A 25,014-nucleotide genomic window follows, 5' to 3' on the forward strand; every position below is an offset into this window, starting at 1 on the left:
TAAATTCATGTGTGTAAATCACCATAGGAATTTGGTTGTGATTGAATGATTTTTAGAAATTGAATTCAAAAGTTTGGTTTGTATTAAACACCTGATGTTGTGTCTTTCTTGAATAGTTCAGAATAAAGTGCAATGAAAGAGATAATGTCGTAATTCAATACCAGTGTTAAAGCAATATTTAAATGAAAATCAGTTTAGCTTGTAAAATCAAAATCAATTAAAAAATATATATTGGCGATATTAAAACTCAAAGGAGTAGATTTTATTGTTTGTGGTCGCGCATGGATAACAGTATATTGACAGAATCAGCCAGGATGGATGCAGCCAACAGCACTGTGATATTGATGTTGATATGATGTTGTTGACTGTTTGAAACAGTGGACTCGTGAATAAAATAGTTTTGGACATGTTTTAATACACACAGTTAATAGCGTCATTTATTCAGGCAATCTGCATAAACCATGGGTTCAACTGACGTATTTCAAAACCACCTTTAAGAGTTCGGACCATTGATATCATCCGTCAAATGAAATGAGGATTCAGTGATACATGTAGCATAATTTTAAAGAAAAGGAAATGGTATTCACTTGGCCTATTGGCCTGCCCCCTGGAAGCTCAATCTTTTATATTTTTTTAAATTTTTTTTTTTGGGGGGAGGCCTTGTCAATCTGTTAACTTTTTTGGTCCCCTCATTGGTCCTCGCATATCCTTGATGCGATGGGTCCGATGCGTAAATAGTAGCAATTGCTTTGTTAGGCTTTTGCTTTGCCTGATTCTGTATTCATAAAATGAGTTATTTCTTGCAGGCAAATGCTTTTGCTATTAAGCTCAAGTGACTTTTAACTGCCTGCTAGCATTCCCTCGATGATAATACTCAGTTGCTGAAAAGCATATGCATAAAGCAATTCTTTTGCTTTAAGTGGATCTAAGCATTTGCTTGGGTTGTTCTCAAGCTCCGTCAGAGCAGCTTGAGCATTTACTTGATTAACGTTCACGTAATATAATCATGTTTATGTATACATTTAGGAGAACCCCAAGGTGTACAGTAGCTACATGTAGCTGCTAGCCTATGCATGTATATACATGTTTTCTTCCTCTTAATTGCAAACAAAATAAAAACTATATAAATCTAATAATTAGAAATAAGTTAGGGAAATATTTTGACATCAAATCTAAGGGAAAAAATGTTACATGAGAGTACTGCCATATCAGGAAACCCTTTGCATACTAGTTCCGCCTTTGTTCTTTAATGTTGCCATTGTTCAAATTGCTACCAGTCGCTTTCTGAAGGCAAGCAAAGGGTTTAAGCTCAAGCAAAGTGTTATGCATATGAAATAAAGTAATTGCTAGTAAAGGCTTGTTGCTCATACATAGCAATTGCTTTTACTACAAGCAATTCTTGTAAGCTGTTGCTACTTTTTATGCATCTGAAAATCTGACCCAATATCATTGGCAAGTTCCAGCTGTTTTTTCTCAGCTTTAGTTCGACCCATTTCTTGCCTGGGCAAATAAGCCGTGATAAACTCAAAACCTCAAGTTCCGGTATCTTAATGAAACCAATTAGTATGCATCATGTAAAGACATTAAAATTAATTCATTGTTTTCTCAAATTTTTAAGTCAATTTATTTATTCAACCATCATCAGGTACAAACAATTGCACAAATACATGCCAATACTGATAATCATATACAAGTACAAACAGAATAGCAAAAAAAAAACAACAGAATGATGGTTTGGTGACCCGTAGAAAGCAGAGCTTATGAAAAGGGGCCACCGAGTGAAAATACACACTGAAATTATACAATAAATAATGATTATTGCACTAAGTACACCGATGCAAGAGCCGAAAATGGTGCCAACAAGGAAATTATTTTCTATTTATTTCATTTATACAAATAATTCAGAAGAGCCAATAATTCATATCCTGCACCCAGCAGCTTGCCAAAGTGTTGGATCATTAAACAAAACAGAATAAGACCCTTGGAGAACCAGATATAAACACGTACATGTACCAGCAACTTTTGGCACCATTTGGCAGAATCTTGATTATGTATACAGAGCTATCCCAATATATACATGAAATTATTGGGTATGTGTATTATATCATGTAGTAGGTCCATGATTATATTCACGTACAGTCCAGTAGTCTATGTACAATTCATATTTATTGTAGTGTGATATTTGCTGAGGTGATTAACAAGTATTTAGATTTTTAATTGGTTAATTAGATCTTTAATTGATTTTGATTTCCTTGATATCCGTGGTAACACAATATTACTTGAAATCACTTGTAAACATTACATGTCATTGTTGCTATATCTATCAACCCCCTGGCTAGCTTTCCCGTTGCCAGAATAACATTTGAGCTCAAATCATATCAAGTGGAAATAATAATACATGTAGATTAGCAATTGACTTAATGTTAGGTTGTTTTTTGGAACCTTTCCAGGGTGAATGTGGATATTTATTTACAAATCATTTGCCTGAAATTTTTAATAAGTTTATTGACTCAAAAGTTCCTTAAATTTAACATGTCACTCTTGATTCCAACTGCAGCTCATGTATTAATGCTAAGCAAATTTATATTTCAACTGTTTAATACTGATAATGGCTTCCTGTGTTTTTTCTTATAAATTGTTTGACAAACAAGAAAATGTCATTCAAAGGTTTCTTTTACTAGCATTGGTGGTACCAAGGGGAATTGACACTTTGTCAAAGTCAAATCTTAATTGGTCTAATTTTTCTTTGATCTGATCCAAATTGGTTCAGTTCCATTTTGTCAATTCCTACCCTTATGATTATAAGACTGGTGGGGAATTTCTCCAACGTACATGCTGTGCACAGCCTACATGTATATATATAATTCCTGGGGGCCGTTTCGTAAAGCTGTAAGTTCGTAAAGCTGTAAAGAGTGACTTTGAAAACGACTTGTGATCCTTTCTTGTGATAAATGATATTTACCATTAAATGTTCATTGGTGATTATTTAGCGCATAGGACAGGTTCACCAATTTTTCTTAAAGTCGCTCTTTAACACCCACCTGGCCTCCTTTTGGATACTAGTGTGAATGTAGGGATATTGGCATTGAAGATGTGGAGATTAGACCAAGGTAGAACCCATGACCAAAATATCTTAATTTCTCTGTTGTACCATGGAGGTAGTACCTCCTTGGTTTTACCCACTGACCTGCTTGTGATGTCCTGTTCTAGTACCCCTGCCCTACTTCACCTCAAGACTTGTTCCTCAAGTAAATTAATATGTGATAATTACCCCCATCCTCCAACCATCTTGTGATATGTAAACTTGATCTAAGCCAAACAAGACATGGCTAGTTCTGAGAGAGTAACTGTGTTGACTTTAATCTTTGAAGTTTTATGGGCCCTAAGGTTCGGTTTACAGGTAGTGTGTTCACTATTGGTTGAGGTCACAGTCATAAATTTTACCCTTTTTACACAGGATTTTTCTTAGCCCCGGATTATCACTAACCCTGTACTATCCTTAACCCCGTACTATTTTTTGCTTTTCACACATGCCAAGATATTGCTAACCCCGGATAAGGAATGCTTGCTTTTCACACACGAAACTCGCTAACCCTGGACTAGTGGTAGCTCATGAATATTCACGAGCGTTGATGAGGAAAGTATTAAAACACGAATTCCAACTCGCTGACTTATGGCGCACCCTTTTTCTCATCGCCGTGTTCTCTGTTCATGAATATTCATTATGCTTACCTCTGATTGGACAACAGGGCATGAATGGGAGCGCTTAGCCCACTTTCATTTTACACTAACGATCTTAACCCCGTATTATCGCTCTTACATGTAGCACCGCAATTCCTGGGATAACCCTGCTTTTTTGCAGGGCCAAATAATCCCGTACTAAATGTGGGGTTAGCCCACTTTGCAAAAATGCTATGTAAAAAGAAAAAGGGCTAAGCTTAACCTCGTACTATAGGTGGGGCTAAAATCTAAATGGCAATTTAGCCCCACCTATAGTATGGGGTTAAGGAAATTTTAGCGTGTGTAAAAAGGGTATTAGTAAATGACCTGTAGCTAGCTTGTGTGAATACACTCCCCGCAAATGGTAGTCATTGTAAATTGTACCCATAGTTGGAAATCACATGGGGGGGGGGCTACCCGTTTTCAATTCTTGCATCTTTTAAGTTACTTTTTTTCTGTTTTCTTTACTGGGGTAAAAGTGTATGAAAGGAGCAATTTGTTGTTTGCCCCAAAATGTATATTTTCTTGCTATCTTGTAATTGATAAACAATGAATATTCATTGAATTTGTCCGGATATGAAGTTTAAGGTGTGAAAAAATTATGTTAAAAACTCTTCCACAGGGCCGTCTGCACCAGTCTGAGTTTTCAAATTAGCGCACATATCTGATTTGGCAATTAATCCGATCTGAACAATCTCCAGATTATTTGTAATGGAGACGCAATCATCGGGATAGTTCGCTCATTCTCGAGATTGCAATCCCATGTCAACTTTGGATTATTTGCAAATAAGCGCGCTATTTACAAATTATCCCACTAATTTGCAGGTGCAGATGCACTCTGGATTATTTATTCACGGCGTCACATCTAAATGCATTTATGTCTCGCTCAAGCACTAATTGATCTTCTTGTGCTGGTAAAGATAGGGTTTCTTGAATCTCGATTAATCATGAACGGGGCGAAGAGGGCTAAAATCTTGAGATTGAGCAAACTCGGGCTGATGCAGCAACGCCTCATGTGAACACACGTTTATCTTGTCAGTCTGCCTTACTGATGGTGTGTTTATGCTTCCATTGCGAGGACAGAATCAGCGTTTTCAAACATCGATTCAAAACGGCGATCGTGAACGTGGTTCTGGGAGTGCTGTTTATGCTTAACTTTTCAGAGGCGAAATCACGATCTCCAGCTGGCTTCGCATTGTAATTTTCGTTGAGCAGGAAAGCAAGGTCAAATTGGGCGCACCCTTTTTCAAAAGTTTTTTTTTCCAAGTGTTGTTATTGGGAAGGTACGTTGACTGTTATATAAACATCGAGTCATTGCATGGAGCTTCTTGATATAGCTGTATAATTTCCACCATGGTGAGATAATAGTAAGAAAAAATAAAGAATATTAAGTATACAAAATAATAAAATATCTATTTGTTTATGCTACTGGGGCATCTGGTGATGTCTCCTCATTATAACTCATGTTCCAGGTTTTTTGTGTGTGTAAATCCCTCAACGTTAATGGTGATGACAAATTGGAAGAGTAATACTAGTAATAGTACTACACATGCAATGGTAACAAGGGAGATGAGAGGTAATTCAGTGGAAGTAACATGTGACCATGGAGCAATGCGACTGTATTTGCCTGCGGATTTTCATCTCACCAGAAGCATGTACCAAATGACGTCATTTAAACACGTTTACGATGTTGGTCCTGTTTATACTTCCCCAGAAAGCCTGATTCTAGTCAAACAATGTTTACAAGCGCACCTTTTTGTGAGTTTACGATCGGCATTTTGAAACGGCGTTTTAATGAAAGTAAGCATGAACGCAACCGTGTTTTGGACTAATCACGTTTGGAAACGCTGTGGAAGCATAAACATGGCCTGAGTATCAGAAAATGGAAAGGAAACAATCATGACTTCTTGAGAGAAGTGACAATCTTGTGACAGAAGCCATGCTGTTGCAAGATTACATGTAGGATGGTAATCTTCTTATTAGGTTTTGGGGTGATAATTATTTTTGGCAATTTTTTTTCTTTATACATGAAAGATTAGTTTTTTTTAGTGAATGGGTTAGGGTTCGTGGTGTAATCACATACAAGACAAGTGTCATGAGTATACAGTGTGTACAGACTGTACACCCAGCCCAGGTTTATCGCTATGTGATACAATCATAATTGTTCCAAATTTTGCATGAAAATTTGGGATTTTGAAATACATATTGCTTTCATGATTTCTATTTAAAAAATTTTTTAAAGCTTACTTACTTGTAGATCGAAACTGAAAAATGTGTGAGTTTTTCCTGGGCCTAGTTTGGAATTTTCTGTTTGATATTCATTGAGTAAAGTATACTTGAAAATGTGAAAATGGGGTATTATTTTAGCAAATACTGTTTACTTAGAATGTGAACAGGGGGTGAAGATGGCTCAAAGTTTTCTTGAAACACTGCTAGTTAAATAGGAGTCAAATTTTGGATTACACAATGATCATCATAACAAGTTAGTGTAAACACAGTACATGTACATGTAGTTGTTAAAAGGAAAGAAGTAAAACTAACCAGTGAATATAGATAGAAAAATTTGTCTAAAAACAAATCTTTTGATTGGAGCAAAAGTATGCATGGTATACTGGGGACTATCCTAATATGCCCTTGACGTGTGCTTCTAGATAATGATGATTTGGTGACCCTTTGCTTGCTTTCAATAACATTTATATGGAAACTGTATCATTTTGAGTACAGTATGTATTGTACAATATTGCATGATTAAATCGCGGTTGTAGTTTACTCAAGATTACGGCGGTCATTTCCTGCGATTGATAATATTCTGCTTTGTTCATTATAACTGAAAAGTGAGGAAAAGGTGTGCATCAAATGATTAGCGTTGATTACTATAATAGGGCTGTTACTCTGTATATATTCCATCTTAAAAGTTGAACATAACAATGTCATTTACACTGTGTGTATAGTTCTTGATAATTTCATTCATTCTAGAGATATAAAATTTAGATGTTGATGTGAAGAACAAAACTTCACAAGCAAGAATTTATTGTACTGTTAGTTTTGTAATATTTTTATTAAAGGAGAATGAAACCTTTGGAACAAGATAGCTTGTGTGAAAACAGAAAAATCAAAGAAACAGATCAACAAAAGTTTGAGAAAATTCGGACAAATAATGAGAAAGTTATGAGCATTTGAATATTGCGATCACTATTGCTATGGAGATAGCAAATTGGCAATGCGACGACAAAGATGTGTGATGTCACTGATGAACAACTCTTCCCATTACTTTAGTATATATTTCACTTGAATTGCCCCTTTTATCACATCTATCCATAGATCATGTGTTCTTTCTACATGAGGGCATGTAATACATATTTTTTAAGAATACATAATGGATATAGAGTTTGTATCATCGTAAGAAAAAGCAAAAAGAGACATTTTGAGGTTATTTCATAGTCCACCAAAGGGAAAGTTGTTCATCAGTGACATCACACATCCTTGTCGCATTGCCAATAGGAGGATCTCCATAGCATTAGTGATTGCAATATTCAAATGCTCATAACTTTCTCATTATTTGTCTGTCCGATTTTTCTCAAACTTTCTTTATTCTTATTCTTTGATTTTTCTGTTTCTACACATGCCTATTTGTTCCAAAGGTTTCATTCCCCTTTAAATAGTTCCAAATTGGTTAATAAATTTTAAGCTTAGATTTTATTGACATACAGATACCAATGTTATTGTTTTGTCAATCTTGTACTAGTACCTACTGGTAATTTTGTGGATAAAACCTTAACTTCATGAAATGTATTGCTTTTGAAGATCAAGTTGTATCTTCTCAATTTATTGATTTATCTAAATTTTATTTTAAATTAAGTTCCATTTAATTTTAGATGCTTGAAATAATGTTTAATATTTCTATTTCTTTTGTTTTTAATTTCAGATTCTGACTCTTTTGGAGAGAAAGACCCTTTCAAACTCAAGAAAGAGAAGAAGGATGCTGATAAAAAGAAGAAAGAAAAGGGCTACAAGACATTTGAAGCTGCTGAAAGCTTCTCAGAAGAAGATGATGAAAGGTAAAAGATACAAATCAAAGAAAGCTTCATACTCCAGTTGTGTACTTATTTGTCACTTGTCTTATAAAAAAAATATAACATTATTTCAAAACTTATTTTTACATGATCATGTGATTTTTTATTTGTATTGTTAAATACTAACCCATCATTATTTGTTTATTTTAATAAATAAAAAAAATTAAACAAGCTGAACACGGAAATTTAATTAAAGTGACAGGAAATTATACCTGTATTTGAAAGTTCAACATTCTTTTCATGACACATTTATGCTGATGATTCAATGATTCATAATTTTGTGATATATGGGTGTGTGAAACCAAATGTTTGTAATGACATTGTGATTATTGCAACTATGGTATTAAGATACCATGTAGGTGAATGCTTCCCTGAAGTACTGTAAGCAGATGCTGCATTTAGCAGTCCTTGCTTATGATGAACTTGTAAAATAAAACGATTAATCTTTTGATCTGACCTGGAATTTAATTTATGACTGACAATCTTTAACAGTTTTTTTCTTTTTGTTCTTTAGGATATTCATCCCTTCACCCACCAGTTTTGAAAGTATATACTAGTTTAGTTATCATTTATTACTTTTAATAGAAAGGCGGAACCAAAACCAAAAATAAAAAGAGAAGCTATGCTGTCTAATGCTTTGAAAAGCTTTTCGTAAGGATATTTCTTGATAAAATATTTGAGCACCTGCAATCTTTCCTCATTTTCAGAGGGAAAGGAAAGAAGAGAGGCAGCCTGTTCAGAAATCGCTTTGCTCCTTCTGCAAAAGCCAAACCAAAGGACAAAATGAAGGGCGATGAAAAAGACGGAAAGATAACAGAAGAGCGAAGACCAAGCAAGGAAAGGGCAAAGGAGGATAAGAAGTCGAAGGGTAGTGGAGAAGAGAAGAAGATTAAGGCAAGCAATGAAGAGAAGAAGGTTAAAGCAAGCAGTGAGGAAAAGAAGAGAAATAAAAGCAAGGAGAGAGAGAAGATAAAAAAGAAAGCTCACACCATTGATGTTCCATATGTTAAACCAGGTATGTATTTCAGTCTCATTGGCAGTGAATCGCTCAAGATATATCTAAATCCTTTTCAATTTTTTTCTAAGAATAAAGTTCATTTTCTGTACAAAGTTTGATTAATGCAGGTAATATAAAACTCAGTTTATTGTTTACCAAAACTTAATTGTTATAAATTGTTCAACTACATCATTTAGAATCATTGTTGAATTTTAATTAAAAAATAATAATAACCTAGATGATCATACAACTGTTACAAACTGAACATTCTACAGCTGTGTCTGAAAGATCATGAAGCACTTTGATTGAGATGAAAATTGCTTGCATTAGAATATTAAATGTAGATTATTCTTAAGTCTAGGCAAGTTTTGTGCAATAAAAACCTTTCAAAACACTCTAACGAATTTTAAGGGAATCAGTAATGTTATTTTTTTTTTGTTAATCACAACCCTAGTCTAGTCTGCTGGGCAAACCCTTCGCTTGAGTTAAGGGTCTGAATGTGCAGCCTACTCATGCCTTGTGTACTGAAGGATCTCTAGTTTTGTATGTGCTAGTCTTTGCGTGGAGGCGCACTTGATCAAAGTTCGAATGAGGGTCTGTGCCTGCAGACTAACCCTGGTCTGGGAGCCCATGGGTTCAGAGTAGTTCTGGTAATTACCAATCACTTCTTGACCTGATAACCCAGAACATACGTATATTGTCTTCATTTTGTTGGGAAATAATTGTATTTTGTTTGGTTGAATCATTAAGGAAATTTGATTATTATTTGGAATTGAGCGATACATATCGCATTATGCAAGTTTCCAAACCTTCTGTACAGCTGCTGTTAATTGTCACTAAATATGGATTGGAAATTAGTTTATTTCCTTAAAGGACAAGTCCACCCTTAACATTAATTGATTTGAATAAAGAGAGAAAAATCCAACAAGCATAACACTGAAAATTTCATCAAAATCGGATGTAAAATAAGAAAGTTATGACATTTTAAAGTTTCGCTTATTTTGCACAAAACAGTTATATGCACATCTCAGTGACATGCAAATGAGACAGTCAATGATGTCCATCACTCACTATTTCTTTTGTTTTTTATTGTTTGAATTATACAATATTTCATTTTTACAGATTTGACAATGAGGACCAACTTGACTGAACCATATGTATTAAAACAATGCTAATTCCACATGTTCAGTGAGGAATTAATCTTTGTTTCACTTGACAATGAGGAGAAAATTAGAATATTTCATATTTCATAATAAAATACAAAAGAAATAGTGAGTGGATGACTTCATCAGTTTCCTCATTTGCACACAGACCAGGATGTGCATATAACTGTTTTTGTGAAATTAAGCAAAACTTTAAAATGTCATAACTTTCTTATTTTACATCCGATTTTGATGAAATTTTTAGCATTTTGCTCGTTAGATTTTTCTCTATTTATTCAAATCATCATTTTTCGAGGGTGGACTTGACCTTTAAGAATTGTGGTTCTTGCTCCTTTTCTGTGTATGTCTTCTACTTGTTTGATTTGTGTCTACGTGACCCTTCTTCCCACCTTGTTTTCCCCAGCATCCCCTTCCTGTTTTTTTTATTGTCGGTTTGTATTATAGAGAGCTCTACTTTGAAAACCAAACATTAGCCAATCACAAGCAACTTAGCGGAAAGTCAAAGTTTATGTTAAATGCATGTTGTGTGGTAAAATAATCAATATTCATGAGCACTGAGCAGTGCTATAATTCCAGCATAAGGCCTGCATACTTGGAGTGTGAATTGCGTTAAATTTCTTGACCTTGGCTGAGAAAATGTGGGGTTAAGAAAACAGTCTGAAAAACAAGAGGATTAGAAACTAATCTAAAATCATATGAACGGGGTGGACAGTTAACTGTTTTGCGGTCATGATTAATCCTCATCAGTCTCAGATGTTATGGTTTATTGTTAGAAATTTAACTAAATAGTGGCTTGATGTAATGATTATTTCAAAATGAATATTAATTTTTCGCTCTGTCGCAAAAAGTTGAATTCCTTTGACCTGCAGTAACTTGTAAGGGTTCAGGCATGAATGACGATTTTTTTAAACATTATTTATAATTCATTTCAGACAATCATTCATAAAGTATGATTCTCTTAAAGGCATTTTAAAACTGAATTTCAGTTATATTACGTCATTTATTTTATTTGTACATATATCCTAAAATCATGATTAATAATACATTTACATGGTTATTAACCCATTGACCACTGAAATTGATAATTCCCTAATACGTTTTTTACAGGAACTGCCTGGTTTCAGAAGGGTTCAGGTTAATTTTGGGTACTGCATGGATGTGACATGAGGGATTAGAAAACGGCTTATCTAAATCTCAGCCTTCCTATGCTTCTCAATATATATCATTATTGTATCCATGCCTATGATTCAAACTGAAGGAAATATGTTGTATGTAGTTATTTTCACTGTAAGTGTTGTAACACTGCCAAGTTACACAATATTCCTTAACTCTGTTTACTTATAGCTGCTTTCATTTCAGCTGAAAATAATGTTGGTCATGATGGGCATGCACAAGTTTATCTTTTTGAAAGGTTATGGTATTATTGCAGGAACACTTGACTTCCTACAGTTATTGCAGTAGATGGTGTTGGTGATTTTATTTTTTTACCTGATTGCTAAAAAGCATTAACGCTTGCAAGCAAGCATTCAGAGGACAGATAGCTTAGATGAATTTGTTTGTTATATTTGAAAAGTGCCTGTAGTGCCTGTGTAGTACATTCATGAACTATGGTCACTATGGGTTATGTGGAGGGATATTTCTTTCTTGTATGGTCACAATATGAATATGAAATATCAATTGGCCTTAAGAGATATGAATTAAATTAACTCTAATCTAGATGCATGCTTAGAGTAACTGTCTGAGAAAATGAAATTTAACTTCAGATGCGCTGCAGTATACTACAGAATAATCAGGAAATGTAAATATACAAATTCATTTCAGAGTACTGTTTGGGGCTATTCTTTATTGAGAGCCATGGCAGACTAGCACAAATCTAGATTTCCTTTAATATAATTGTATTTGGATTGAATAGTTTGGAAGCCAAACTCCTTGATCTCATTATAATATTCCCTTTCGTGTTTCCCCTTTTAAAACAGTCATCAATTGTTAAGCTACTTTATACTCTTTATACAATTGCTACAAATATACAAATTTGATTTGTACACTTTTATATCATTATTTATTGAATTTATTAAAGTTTTGTTTTAAATGTAATCTGACTTCCATTTACCTAGTTTTAACTTCATTCATTTTGATTGTTCTTTTTTTGGTCTTTGTTATTTTTCCCTCTCAGAGCCAATATTTGGGGTACCTTTGGAAGCTGCTGTTGCCAGATCTAAGCTGTATGATAATGTTGATTTACCAAAGATCGTCAGAGAATGTATCGATTATGTGGAGGAATATGGTGAGAATTTTTTTTTTCATCTCGCTTGTTCTTATTCCAAGGATAATGTATTTGAGCCAAAAGGTAAATATTTGGATTTTCAATGATATTCCAGGATTTGGTGAATGTTAATGAGCAGATTTTTTTTTTTTTTTTTTTTTGGGGGGGGAGTGTAGCACATTATTAAATCTGATTACTTTTGCTAACAGAAACCAATTCAGTAAGTATTATCACAGTTTAAATTTACCATGACATCATCAAAGAATTCAGTAATTAGAATGATAACATTCAGCATTCGCCCCTCCAATGCTGTATGATGTCCACTTAAAGTCAATTGCTTTCTACCGTCCTGTCACATACATTTTCCATAACTAAGGTCATAGGAGGATTTTATGAATTTTGACACCCTTTCCTCACCTCAAGTTCTTTACAACAATATCTAAGAACCTGGTGTCATCTTTCCTTTTACAAAAAATATTTAACACTTAAGATTCCCCCCTTTTAACAAATGTGCCATATGGTTACACCCATCAATGTCTCTGAAGTGTGTCATATCTGAAAATAGCAATTCACCTTTAATGCAATATTACTCATGAGAACAAAATACCTACTCTTAAACCTTGGTTTATTGTAGAAGATACCAGGATAGTGTGACTTCATGCTAGATTTCTTTTTTTTTCACATAAATAAGGCAATACATTCCTTAAATTGATTTTTTTTTACCAACTTAATGCACTTTTGTAACTGCCGAATATTGACTTTGTAGTACTAGTAATTATGGTTTATTAGAATGATCATTGTAGCTGTAGGCTGCATTAAAATCAATATACAAGTTTTAAAAGACATACCATCATAATGAGCAATAAATACATGAATAACAATATTGCACACTATGAAATCATATGATAAAGAATGAAGGAGAATTGGGACAGACAAGTGTGGAGAAGAGGGGCAAAATTATTAATAATAATAATGGAAGGCACAAGAAGAATATAGACGGTATAGTGGAAAAAGAGTGAAAGATATAAGCCATTGGAGAGGAAGAGGATACAGTGCTTTTAATGCTTGCAGGGAAGGAAAAGAGTTGAAAATAATAAATGGAGCTAAAGGGGAGAATAGAATAGAAAAGAGAGGGAGAAATTATATAGGCAATCAACAGAAAGGGGAAGCAAAAAAATAGTTATATACAAAATTTATGGTATTATTTTTTGTTCAAAATCAGTATCAGCTTTCAAATTTCAAATTGAAAATGTTTACATTATCATATCATCTATAAATTTGGAAAAATTCACAAAAGGTAAAGAATATAAAAACGACTTTCAATAAGAAGTATTGCTTTAATGATTGATGATTGCAGGTATAAAAATAAGTCGGTTTGATCAAAGTAAAATTTAAATATACTAGGCATGGACTGACAGTGAACAGGCATGTTGTCGAACGTAAATGACTAAATGAATGAATATACTGCCTGTAATATGAAATATCATGAATATTGATTGGATTATTTGATTCCTTCTTTCTTATGTATGACTGGGATGGAATGGTATTTATGAACCTGGTGTTTTTTTTTAATGGATTTGTAAATTCTTGAATTAGCAATATATTTTAGGTACACTGTGCATGTACCTGTCATGAATATGTGAATAAGCAGAACAAGAAGTTACATGTACGAACATGAAGAGTGTATGAAATGAATCAACTTATCAAACAAGAAAAATGCTAACATTAGAGTGATTAATAAAATGCATTAATTATCTACATAACCTGTAAAGTAATGGCTTGCATTTACAATTGGCAATGTATCAATGCATGCTGCCAGTGCCGCTGTGCATAAATACATGGAGTGCTTTATTAACAGTATTTATATATTGCAAATTTGTGTCACCAAACTATACAGTGTTTATCTGTGATAGTATCATAAGTAAATTCATAAGTAGAATAACAACCAGCTGGTAACCTCAAAAAGTGGGCAGGGCTGATTTTAGGGATTAGATTCAGATCCCAGGGCCAGCAAGATTAATTGTATTTCATAAGTTCATATGAAAGCGGGTTCCATATGTGCATTTAAACCGTATTATCAGTTTCATCGGTTATCTGCACACAGACGTGTCACACAAATATCATTTCTCACCATTAGCCAATTACACAGTACATAGTTAGAAGGGCATATTGAAATGGTCATTGAACTACCTGTTTTTATTGAATGACTAAAGATGTGTGAAGATATTTAATCAAGGATACTTGTTGAATTTTTGGTATTGCTTCTTCACTAATTTATCTATAGATATAAGGTTTATAGTGTTATGGTCATGATAGGGTTTTGGGTTCAGAATTAGATGATGATTGGGATTCAGGTTCAGGTTGGATTTGAAGCTTGGGTTTATGTTTGATTTATACCCCTTTCATAAACCCAATTATGCGGCTAATAGCAGCATAATTTGGTCGTAAATCGGAGGAGGACCAGAGTTATCTGCATTATTTTGATGCTGCTATTATCCACATAATAGCAGCATCAGGACCAGATTTTGACTTTATGAACACATTTCGAAGTAATGCGGATAATTGCCATGGTGCGGTCACAAGGTCACCCTTTTCCAACACCACCGCATCGGAGGGGGCGTGCCCAGTTGTCATGACGATCATCCGCCTTTTTCAGGACTGGCGCTTGTAAAAATAGTGTGGATTATTTTCGGAGTTTGTGAACGCAATTTTTATTGAATTATCCGCATTACTCTTAGGCGGCTAATTGGAGGATGGGTTTATGAAAAGGGTATGAATGTGTGTGCATTTAAAGTATGAGTAATTGTTGCGGGAGCAAATGTCACCAAACAAAGTTTGAAGGGGGTATTGGAATTGGTGTGCAGTCGGGCGGTCGATCAGTCAGTCCATTGCAAATCTTCCACATCGAACTACTTCCTCAGTTTTAAACTAATTCTCATAAAACTCAGCTCACACATTAGTTTTGAGGTAAAGATGTCCAAGACTGAATTTTTTAGTTCCGGAATCTGCCAGTGTTGCGCCGGTCGGAATCCGTTATCCTGATAAATGATTTACCGAACGGGAAAGTACAAAGAAGTCACAAATTATCCAAAATTGTTTCCCATCTTCTCATCATTTTTTTTCTCTGTGCTCACCTGAAATGTAACAAAGAAACCTGGGTTATGATTGGTAATACTGGATAAAACATACTTGATAATTATGTTAAGATATTCAGTTTGAAGAAATTGTTAATTTGTTATGTATTACATTGTTTTATCGGAATCCCGGAACGTAAAAACCAAACTGGAACCTCACACATCAGACAGATTCTGGTATTCCAACCCAGGCCTATTTTTAAGCAACCATTTTTACAGTCTCATGAATAGCAATGTAAGATGAAAATATTGACAGCCGTAAAAATGACAATAATTACCATGTCTGACAAGAGGAAATATCTAGTCAGTAAATTGGCAATCAACACATTATGAACAGGAACAAAGAGTGAATAAAGAGGAGGAAGGTCATGTTAATGATGGGGAGGGGCGGGGAAGAGTGAAAAGGAATAAAAAACACCTGTGAAAAATTTAGTGTTAACTCATCATTTAATAGGGGCAACAACTGCACGCAGCTCTTTTAATACTTAAAATACTGGATTCAGTATGGTAATTCTAAAAAAAAATTTGTGATACTTTGTCAGCCTTTAAGCTTTCATGAAAACAATATCAATAGTTATTGTTGAGTTGGCGGGGGAAAGTAAGTGGTAGACAGAAAAAGGAGAGAAAGAGAGGGGGGGGGAGGGTGACAGACATAAATATACAAGTATAAATATGTGGTGATAAACAGGGTAAATTGCCAATTCGTCTACTGCCAACTACTTTCATTAAGTCCAATGCCATTCCGTCCAACATTTTGTCTAAAAACCATTTGGTCCAATAACCATTGGATCCAATCATCACTTCGTCTAATCACCATTTCGTCTATGACCATTTTGTCTTGTAACCAGATGGTCTAATATCCGTTTCATTGTCATTCATTTTGCACAATTTATACTTAGTCCAATTGGACCAAATGGTATATGGACTAAATGGCTATCATTGATTAATATATACCCAATTTTCAGAGTGTCTTTTGGAAAAAAGGATTTAGTAAACTGTATCAGGAGGGTGAAGATGATGGATGCCCTAATCGTCTGTTCCTTTGAAATTTTCAAGATTTCCTGTTAATCTCAAAATGCTTGTAGACTTCAAAGGAGAAATCCAAATATAGCCTTAACTGGGACATGACAATCCATATCAGTCAGACGGCTTTGTTGACTCAAAAGTCCAATACACACCAGAGTTTTTGTTTCACTCAGTTTTTGGTATTCAATCTTTAAGTCTCCCTCTCTTCTTTACTCTGTCCCCCTATTTCCTTTCTTGCCCTTTTATTTTCTCCTTCTTTTGCTTGACCCCTTCAACCATATCCTTTTCCTTCACCCCCATCTCTCTCTCTTTTCCTGTATATCTCCATTTTCATTTATCTTTGCTGTATTTCTTCTTTAATTAAGCTCAGATTTGTGGCATTTTTCCAGATCTGAAGCTGTACTTTTTATTTCTGACTCACTACCATATGATATGAGGCTGCGATTTGGTGTTTCCTATAAGTTACACATGTTTAATTGAGGTCATTCATTACTCAAACTGAAATCAAGGTCAAATTTTTGATGTTTGTAATATTATTTTTGTGGGAGTCTCCAACTCCAAGTGATGCTACAAAACATGACCAAACATTCATTCTACAGCAGAGGTAATAATAAAACTCAATTTATGGCAATTTAGATTTAGGAAGACACACTGAAATATTTCTAGAATAGAAATTGCAGATTACTGCAGTACTATACTTCTTCATGTTATTTTCCCTGAAATTGGAGGGGGGATCCTGAGTTGTAGTTTGATTGCAATAATTTGGAAAATGTGCATACACTTACACAATTTTCTGCTTTCCTAATCAACACAACTGACAGTGTGCCATCCTTCATTTATTTTCCATGAGGGTTTTGAAGTCTGATACTGAACATAAAGACTTTTTAAAATGTGGTCATGTACACCCCTAGAAACTTCACGACATGTAATTCAGTGATTGCCAAAATTATACAAATCAATTTTGATGATAATTTGATTTTCCTCGAGACACCTGTTCATTTGAGAGAGTGGTGGCAGTCATAATTTGAGGCGAGGTAATTTCTTCATTCTCCTAGAAGAAATGCTGGAGGTTCTTTATGATATTATTAACAACTTCCTTTGCAATTATACACACTTGTCAGCTGCTGTCATCTATTGTTGAGGGTTGCAGTAGATATTGGACATAGAGGTATATTTTTCCCTCCCTGAGGCAAAAAAATTATTTGCTATATTTCCATTCCTTGCAGATTTCATGAAAAGAAAACAGGCAGTTTGTGTCTGCATGTCATGACATGGGAGAAAAATATTTAAGTACAGGCCTACAGGGCTATTTCAAATTACACCCTGTTTTAATAAGGCCATCATTGTTCAGAATATTAAATAGGCACATCAGGAAATAAAAAGCTGTTACATGTTTCATTACCAAATACATCCTGAATGAAGAATGTTGTGTTCCAATATAAATGAACTCAACTATTAATTTCATATTTTCATCTTCATGAATTGATCTTTGATTTGTTCATCATCATTTTAATTTTTGCTTCATTTTCTTACATTCATTATGTATTCTATTATTTCAATCATTAAATCATTTTAATGTCTCTCATTTTTTGGTTATTTTTTTAGTATTAAGTATTTATTTAAATTTACATGTTAAATAATTGAGATTTTTAAACATTTTGTTTGTTTATTCTTCCCTAGTTTGGATATTCAATGTGTCAGTGTGCTAAAATATATAAATATTTGTCATTCATTTTATATACTTCAACGATTGTACCCCTTTTTATCAATTAAAATTAGGTGTTGACTAACTTGTCTGCAAGCTAATTATTTGAAGGCCATGTAATGTAGGAAATGAGAATTTAGATGTAAACTGACTTTTTAATCACAGCATCTCAAAGCTGTCCACTTTGGCCTGTCTCTTGTAATTCAAGCTACATAGGCCTTCATAAGCTTCCGTTTACTTGCTAGACTGGTGAAATATGATTCATTATTGAGAAGTATCAAAGATGAAAATAAGGAAGTTTGTCACAAAAACAAAAATACTTTCCATTCCATGAGTCATTCAATCTTTAAGTTTTATCTGGATTGAACTATCAGTATACAATGTTTTATGCCCAATATTTTTTTTTAATGATGTTATTTCATTGATGTAGATTTTCTTCACACTTTGCGAAAGAGCTACTTGATAGTATAAGCATGGAGGTCCATGGTATAAAGGATGTCTAGTAATTATTGAGTGTGTACATGAGAAAATATGTTCATTAAAATCATATGATTTTTTTCAGGAAAATCAAAATAAGGAATAAAACTGAATTGTTGGAATAGTAAAAGCTGAATGTAAATGCGAAACACTTCAAATCTCCAAGAAAATTATGCAAATTACTGTTTAGTCGGGAATTCAGGTCAAGTTGTTTGAATGCACAAATGTAGATTGAAAGAAGTACGGTAATATTTTGGCATGAAACAAAGAACAATGTCTTGTGGGAGCTCTTATTTTTGTCACACAAATCATGTATGTTTTGTTTGTAAGTTTGTCTTCATCTATTTAAGGGACTCTTTCCTAGGTAAATTGCCAGTTCATCTACTGCCAACTCCTCTTCCACTCACCACACAGTCTACTTTCATTTGGTCTAATGTCATCCCACCCATCAACATTTCATCTAACAACCATTTAGTCCAGTAACCATTTGGTCCAATCATCACCTCGTCTAATCACCATTTCATCTATGACCATAGGGTTCGTCTCATAACCAGTTGGTCTAATATCAATTTCATTCTCATTCATTGTGCACAATTCACACTTAGTCCAATTAGACCAAATGGTATATGGACTAAAGGGCTATTGGGCCAACTGGTTAATAGAAGAAATGGTGGGTGGACAAATTGGCATTTAGACCATGTGGATAGTGGATTAACTGATGGTAGACCAAATGATACATGTAGTAGATGAGTTGGCAGTTGGACGAATTGGCATTAGACGAATTAGAAGTAAACCTCTTTCCTCTATCCATCTGAGTTTCATCATAAAGCAGCCATGAACACAAATACAAGGCTTTAGTTTAGAAGATAAGCCATCTTGACTCAAGGAAGGAATCAATGGAGGATATCTCTTACAGCTTTGGATTTCATGAAGACATGAAATAGCAAGATTGGAGATTTAGTATTGTTTGCTGACTGTAGCAATACCATTATTGTAATCTTTGATGATTTTACTGAAATGCTCATGTCATTTCAAGAATTTGTTATAGAGTTACTTATTTATAGGCTAGCAAGTCAGTAGCAACACAAAGGCCTTCATATTGCACAAATTTTTTAGACTCCCCAGAAAATGTGAATGAAAAGTCAGATTACTGCATACAGATCTTCATATAATTTACTTTTAATCATTGTCAGGTCAATATTTCTTTTTACTTCCAGCACTTATAGCATGAGCTTTGACATTTTTCATAAATATCAAATGAATTATTTTTGAAAAAGTAATTCTTTAAATGTAAGAAAATGAAGTGATTCCTTATGTTTTACATGTAAGTTTCTATTCACAAAGAAATTTGAAACTTTATAACCCTAGGAGCTAGTAAATATATATGGAATCATGTCAAATCTTTGTCTTTTTTAAATTTTTTATTTGCACAGGGTTAGCAACAGCTGGGATCTACCGTCTGTCTGGTGTGAAATCAAAGGTGGAGGCTTTGAAGGCCCAGTACAACAATGACGAGAAAGTGAACCTGAGGGACCATGATCCAACCATTGTCACTAGTCTCTTTAAATTGTATCTCAGAGAACTGCCGGACACAATTTTGACTTCAAGATTTACCCCAGTATTTGAACATTCTGCAGGTTGGTTGGCAGGACATGATGGAGAGGGAATAGATTATGTAAATTGTGAAGATGAATATCATTATCTGTTTGATAGTGAGCTTTAATATAAACATTCTCGCCCATACTTTTTTAGGATTTGCTTTATTTAAGATTCTGTAATTGACTATCTTGATCCCCCATAATTGAGTCTTTGTAGAAATGAGTAGAGAAAGTAGAAATATATTTAGAGAATAAATGCTGAGCCAGGGGGCCGTTTCATAATTTTTAAAGCTTTTCGTAAGTTAAGAGTGACTTTAAGAACGACTGGTGATCCTATATTGTGGTAAATGGTATATTCATTGGCGATAGTTACGCATGTAAGAAGGGATCACCAGTCGTTCTTAAAGTCGCTCTTAACTTACGAACAGCTTTATGAAACACCCATCTGATTCCTGCTTGTAGGCCAAAGTCAAAGTGAGATTAACTCTTTCTAAATATCCCCAATATTAGATTTCACCTTTAAAGCAAGTTCTTGAATAAAGACAAAAAAGAAGACTTTTTAATGATACAATCTTTCTATGACAATTTTATGTTTAGCCAGTAAGATACAGTGATTTCACCTGCTTTTGATGATAGTTTGTAGCTGAAACAAGGCCTAGGGTTCCATAAACACAAAGTGTAAAGACTGATATACTATACATTTCACAACTGAATGTGCAAAATGCAATCAGTTGTGAAAGTTTTTTTTTTACTATCAACTGCAAATCTTTGTGTTACAGAACCCGGGTCTTCCCTGTTTACTACTTTACCATTGTTTACCCCAATTCATTATCCAGGTCTTACCACAGCAGGGTCTTCTCCCTGTTTACTACTGTTTACTACTTTACCATTGTTTACCCCAATTCATTATCCAGGTCTTACCACAGCACAAGAGAGAATAGGGGCATTCAAGAAACTCCTAGCCCAGTTACCCAAATGTAACTACACCCTTCTTTCATGGACAGTAGTCCACTTGGCTCATATATTAGAAAGGGTAAGAGAGTCATTCTAAAATTTTAAATCATTGCCCCAATCATCTTTTGATCTATAGGCTCACACCTATTTACACTTTCTATGACATTTTGTCAAGATGATAGACCCTGCATATATCTGTGTTTGTTCACCAGTGATGCTGTGACTTGAAAGCAGAATAAAAATGTTAACCTCATTATTATATTCTTTGGTAATCTGTCAAGTTCAAAGCATCGCTGGCCACTGAGCACAGACTAACGGTGCAGCTTTCTTTCAGTTCATTATTGTCCTGATGAAATTATTATTATTGTCTTGATTAAAGGGCATACATGGGGTGTGAAACTATAACCTAAACATGCAAAAAAAAGAATTTTTTTTAGGGGCTACTTTTCACAATTTTCTTCCTAAATCTGCAACATGGATAAGCTTTGACATTGCAAGCAGTGGAGATTTCCAGGGCCCTTTTGAGCATTTTAGGGGCTAAATCGCCCCAGCCCCTGTGTAAATTGTTCCATGAACCGAAAAGATGGTTCTGGGGTGTTTGTCATGAATTCTGATGTTTGCTGTTTGGGGGAGAAAATGCATTAAATTATTTTGTTTTAATTGTTTCAACCTTATCTTTAAAACATTTCTTGTTGTGTAGAATCATACAGGAAGACATATTAGGGTATCTAATAGCATTTGCCTTGTTTATAATTGAGGAATACATTTCCTATATTTACATATTATGATTATTATAAAGCTGTGCATTTTGTTTCAGCCAAGTAGTTTGATCTATTATATGTTCATAAATGTCTGTAGCTATAGCTATAATGAAGGATTGATTCCTTGTGAGGTAAAGTAATGATATTGTGCTTATTGAACACATGATAAAATGTTTTAAAAAAATGTATTTTTAGTTTTTTATGTGCTTCAGGAGTAGCTTTTATTGAAGATCATTCCTTTTATTTCACAGCATGGTACTTATCCTGTTGAAGTTAATCATTGTTCCATGTTTGTTGCCAATTTGATAGAAAGAGGATACCAAGATGACGATACAGAACCTATCCATCGTAATGTGTCCTACCTTGAGGATAAGCCACCGTACTATGAACCTACTATTCACATATTGGAAGGAGTTTTTCAGCGATGTCAAACTCAAGAGGTATGTACAATATTCAATTAGTTTCATTGCCTGACATAGCAGTTTTAGGGTTACGGGTTCAGTCTCTGATGCAGAATTGGCATTATTTAGCAAGGCAGTCAATACAATTCTTGTGTTTAAAAAAATATTGTTTTCTGGTAAGGAGGCATTAAAATTCCAAAATATTACAAGAAGTTTTTGAGCTTTTGTTTCCAAGAAAGTTGAAAAAATGATTTGTATCATGCCTCACTATGCAGCCTATTTGGATGGGATTTAAAAATAATTCACAATATATCTACTGTTACTACAAAGAGACACCTAAAATACATTTGTTGACATTTTGAATAGCCATTCAGATCTAATAAAATCTAAATTATTATGTTGTAAGATTTCTCGTTTGAGAAAATGCTTGATTGATTCCAAATCATTGCTACATCAGATCAGTTAGTTGATTTGTACAATTTGAAAATGATTTGGCCTTTGTTCAAGATGCAATACTTACCTTGCCCAAAATTCATACACAGAGTATCGAAAGCATGAATCGGGTAGATTTGATAAGTAAAAATGCTCAAATTCCATGATATTGTGATTAAGATGAAAATGATTTGATGCAGGTTTAATATTTGATGTTATTTCAATCCTATCCAGGTGCCCTAAACCTCTTGAATGGATACCAGGGACTACATTTGAAATTCCAGATACCACAGCGTAAGTAGCAATTATATCATTCAATAAATAAGATTGGGAAAGTAAAAACAATGAAACTAAGAGATAATTATGCCTTATTTATTGACTTTCTTCTGTAAGACAGAGGTCAGCTCCAGCTTATACATTGTATGGATACTTCAAAACAAGAAATATCACCTTTTTGCTTTTAACTGATGAGTGCTCGTTTATCTCTAGATACAGAAGGATGATTTATCATAATGATGAAATGAATGGGTAGTAATCATATACAAGTAACTGAATAATTTGTCAAGCAGTCTTCATGTAAAAATACATCACTTTTGTGAAAAATTATAATCTATGATTGATATGGAGTGCCATACTTGCAAGTATCTTGAGCAAATGTTATTTTCTATTTGATTTACTGATACCACCTAGTCTATATGTACATCTTGTTGTCAACCCCTTGGCAATTGTGAAATTAAATTTGGACACTTAGTTACACAGTGGAAACCGCTAGAACACTAAATCAATTATAGTCAATCAATTAATTTCCTTCTTTCGGCCCTATCTATTATGTTCAGAACCAAAAAGCTTTTAACTCATAGTCTTCAACAGGCTGACCGTGCTTATTTCCTGAATTTTATTTTTGAAGTTCATTTTTTTTGGGGGGGATAATTACAAAGAACCTTGCATGGTGACTTATTGTTGGTTTAGAAGCATATGGTCACATATGGTTTTTCCAAATCATGAATTCACAAGTTGTAATACAACCCATGTCTCTGTTATTAGTGTTTTTGAACTATAAACTTTTTCTAGGTTAGGATAGGTGGTGTGTTATAAATCTTTGTCAATGTAAATGGTACTATAAATTGATACTTTAGATTGAACATCATATCCTATTGGGATGAAATGTTCTTATAATAAGCTGGTGCTTTATATATGAATGTCTTCTTTACCATTGTCTGCTTGTTGGTAGATTAAAATGTTTTAATCATAAAATTTTGTACACTTTGACTTATAGTGAAGATTTTTAAGATGTGAAAGATTGAGTTGGTTAGAGTGTATCAGTCCATGATTTGAAAATGTATAGTACCCAGGGTTCCCAGCCCATCAGGGAAATCAAGGAAAATTATTTTATCCAAATTGTGCTGCACTCAACTGTTAATTGCGACTAATGTCAGTGAATTGTTGTCCATAGTAAATCACGGAATTTGATTTGATAAAATACCTCAAATGAGGGAAAAACAGAATTTTGAACAGCCCAAAAGTCGAAAGCACAGTAGTCAGTCAGACTCTTATACATTTTATTGCATATCAAAACAACATCCATTGAATGACTGGTTATGGCGGTACTGATTAGCTAACATTATTGTTTTTATACTGAAAATACATGTAATTCACTGCAACAACTTAGAAAACAGGCGAAACTGGGAATGGGTTAAGATGATTATCAGGGAATTTTTAAACTTCATCAGGGGAAAATCAGGGAACTTTGTTTTCTTAAAAAGCTTGGAACCCTGGTACCCCTCCACGTGACATTATTAAGTTGGTTGCTCATAGGTTAATGTACATTTAGAAGGTCACATTTTTCTCTTATTAGGAGTACAAGTTTCATGAAAACAATTATCTTGTTGAATTATGTATACTTCCAATTCCATATTGTCAGCCAACCATGCCATGTGGATTTGGCAGCATATGTTTTAGGTTTTTATGGCAAAGGACAGACAGATTTTGATATCACAGATATCTTGTTATATAGGGACAGACTTACAGAAATCTTGTTGGTGTTCAAAAGCAGTTGAGTGTGATGCAAAGTTAGACTTGAATTCACAGTTGTGTGTGGTACACTTAATATCACTCTATTTCTCAGACCGATGATGCTCCTAAAGGTCATACACGATATTTCTTATATGTACTTGACCAATTAGTTGGAGCATTAAATACTATACATGCAATGCTTGTCATTATTCTTTGTGTTTTCCTTTCGTACTCATAAAAACTAAGCCTGGTATATCTCCAACCATTTTCTGTTGTTTCCTCTTTACTTTCATCATC

The 25,014-nt window shown here is 34.1% G+C and overlaps 1 protein-coding gene across 2 annotated transcripts in view; it reads left to right on the forward strand.

Moving 5' to 3' along the window:
- Nucleotides 1–25,014, forward strand: part of LOC121410795 (ralA-binding protein 1-like) — a 41,495-nt gene that overhangs the window by 10,875 nt on the left and 5,606 nt on the right. For both annotated transcript variants that reach the window (XM_041603108.1, XM_041603109.1), the window contains exons 2-8: nt 7,646–7,778; nt 8,501–8,808; nt 12,127–12,237; nt 19,992–20,195; nt 21,071–21,189; nt 22,181–22,311; nt 22,939–22,998. In XM_041603108.1, the coding sequence (XP_041459042.1) occupies nt 7,646–7,778; nt 8,501–8,808; nt 12,127–12,237; nt 19,992–20,195; nt 21,071–21,189; nt 22,181–22,311; nt 22,939–22,998 (1,066 nt within the window). The remainder of the gene's footprint in view (nt 1–7,645; nt 7,779–8,500; nt 8,809–12,126; nt 12,238–19,991; nt 20,196–21,070; nt 21,190–22,180; nt 22,312–22,938; nt 22,999–25,014) is intronic.

The sequence above is a fragment of the Lytechinus variegatus genome, chromosome 3 (genome assembly GCF_018143015.1).
Source record: "Lytechinus variegatus isolate NC3 chromosome 3, Lvar_3.0, whole genome shotgun sequence".
NCBI classification, from domain to species: Eukaryota; Metazoa; Echinodermata; class Echinoidea; order Temnopleuroida; family Toxopneustidae; genus Lytechinus; species Lytechinus variegatus.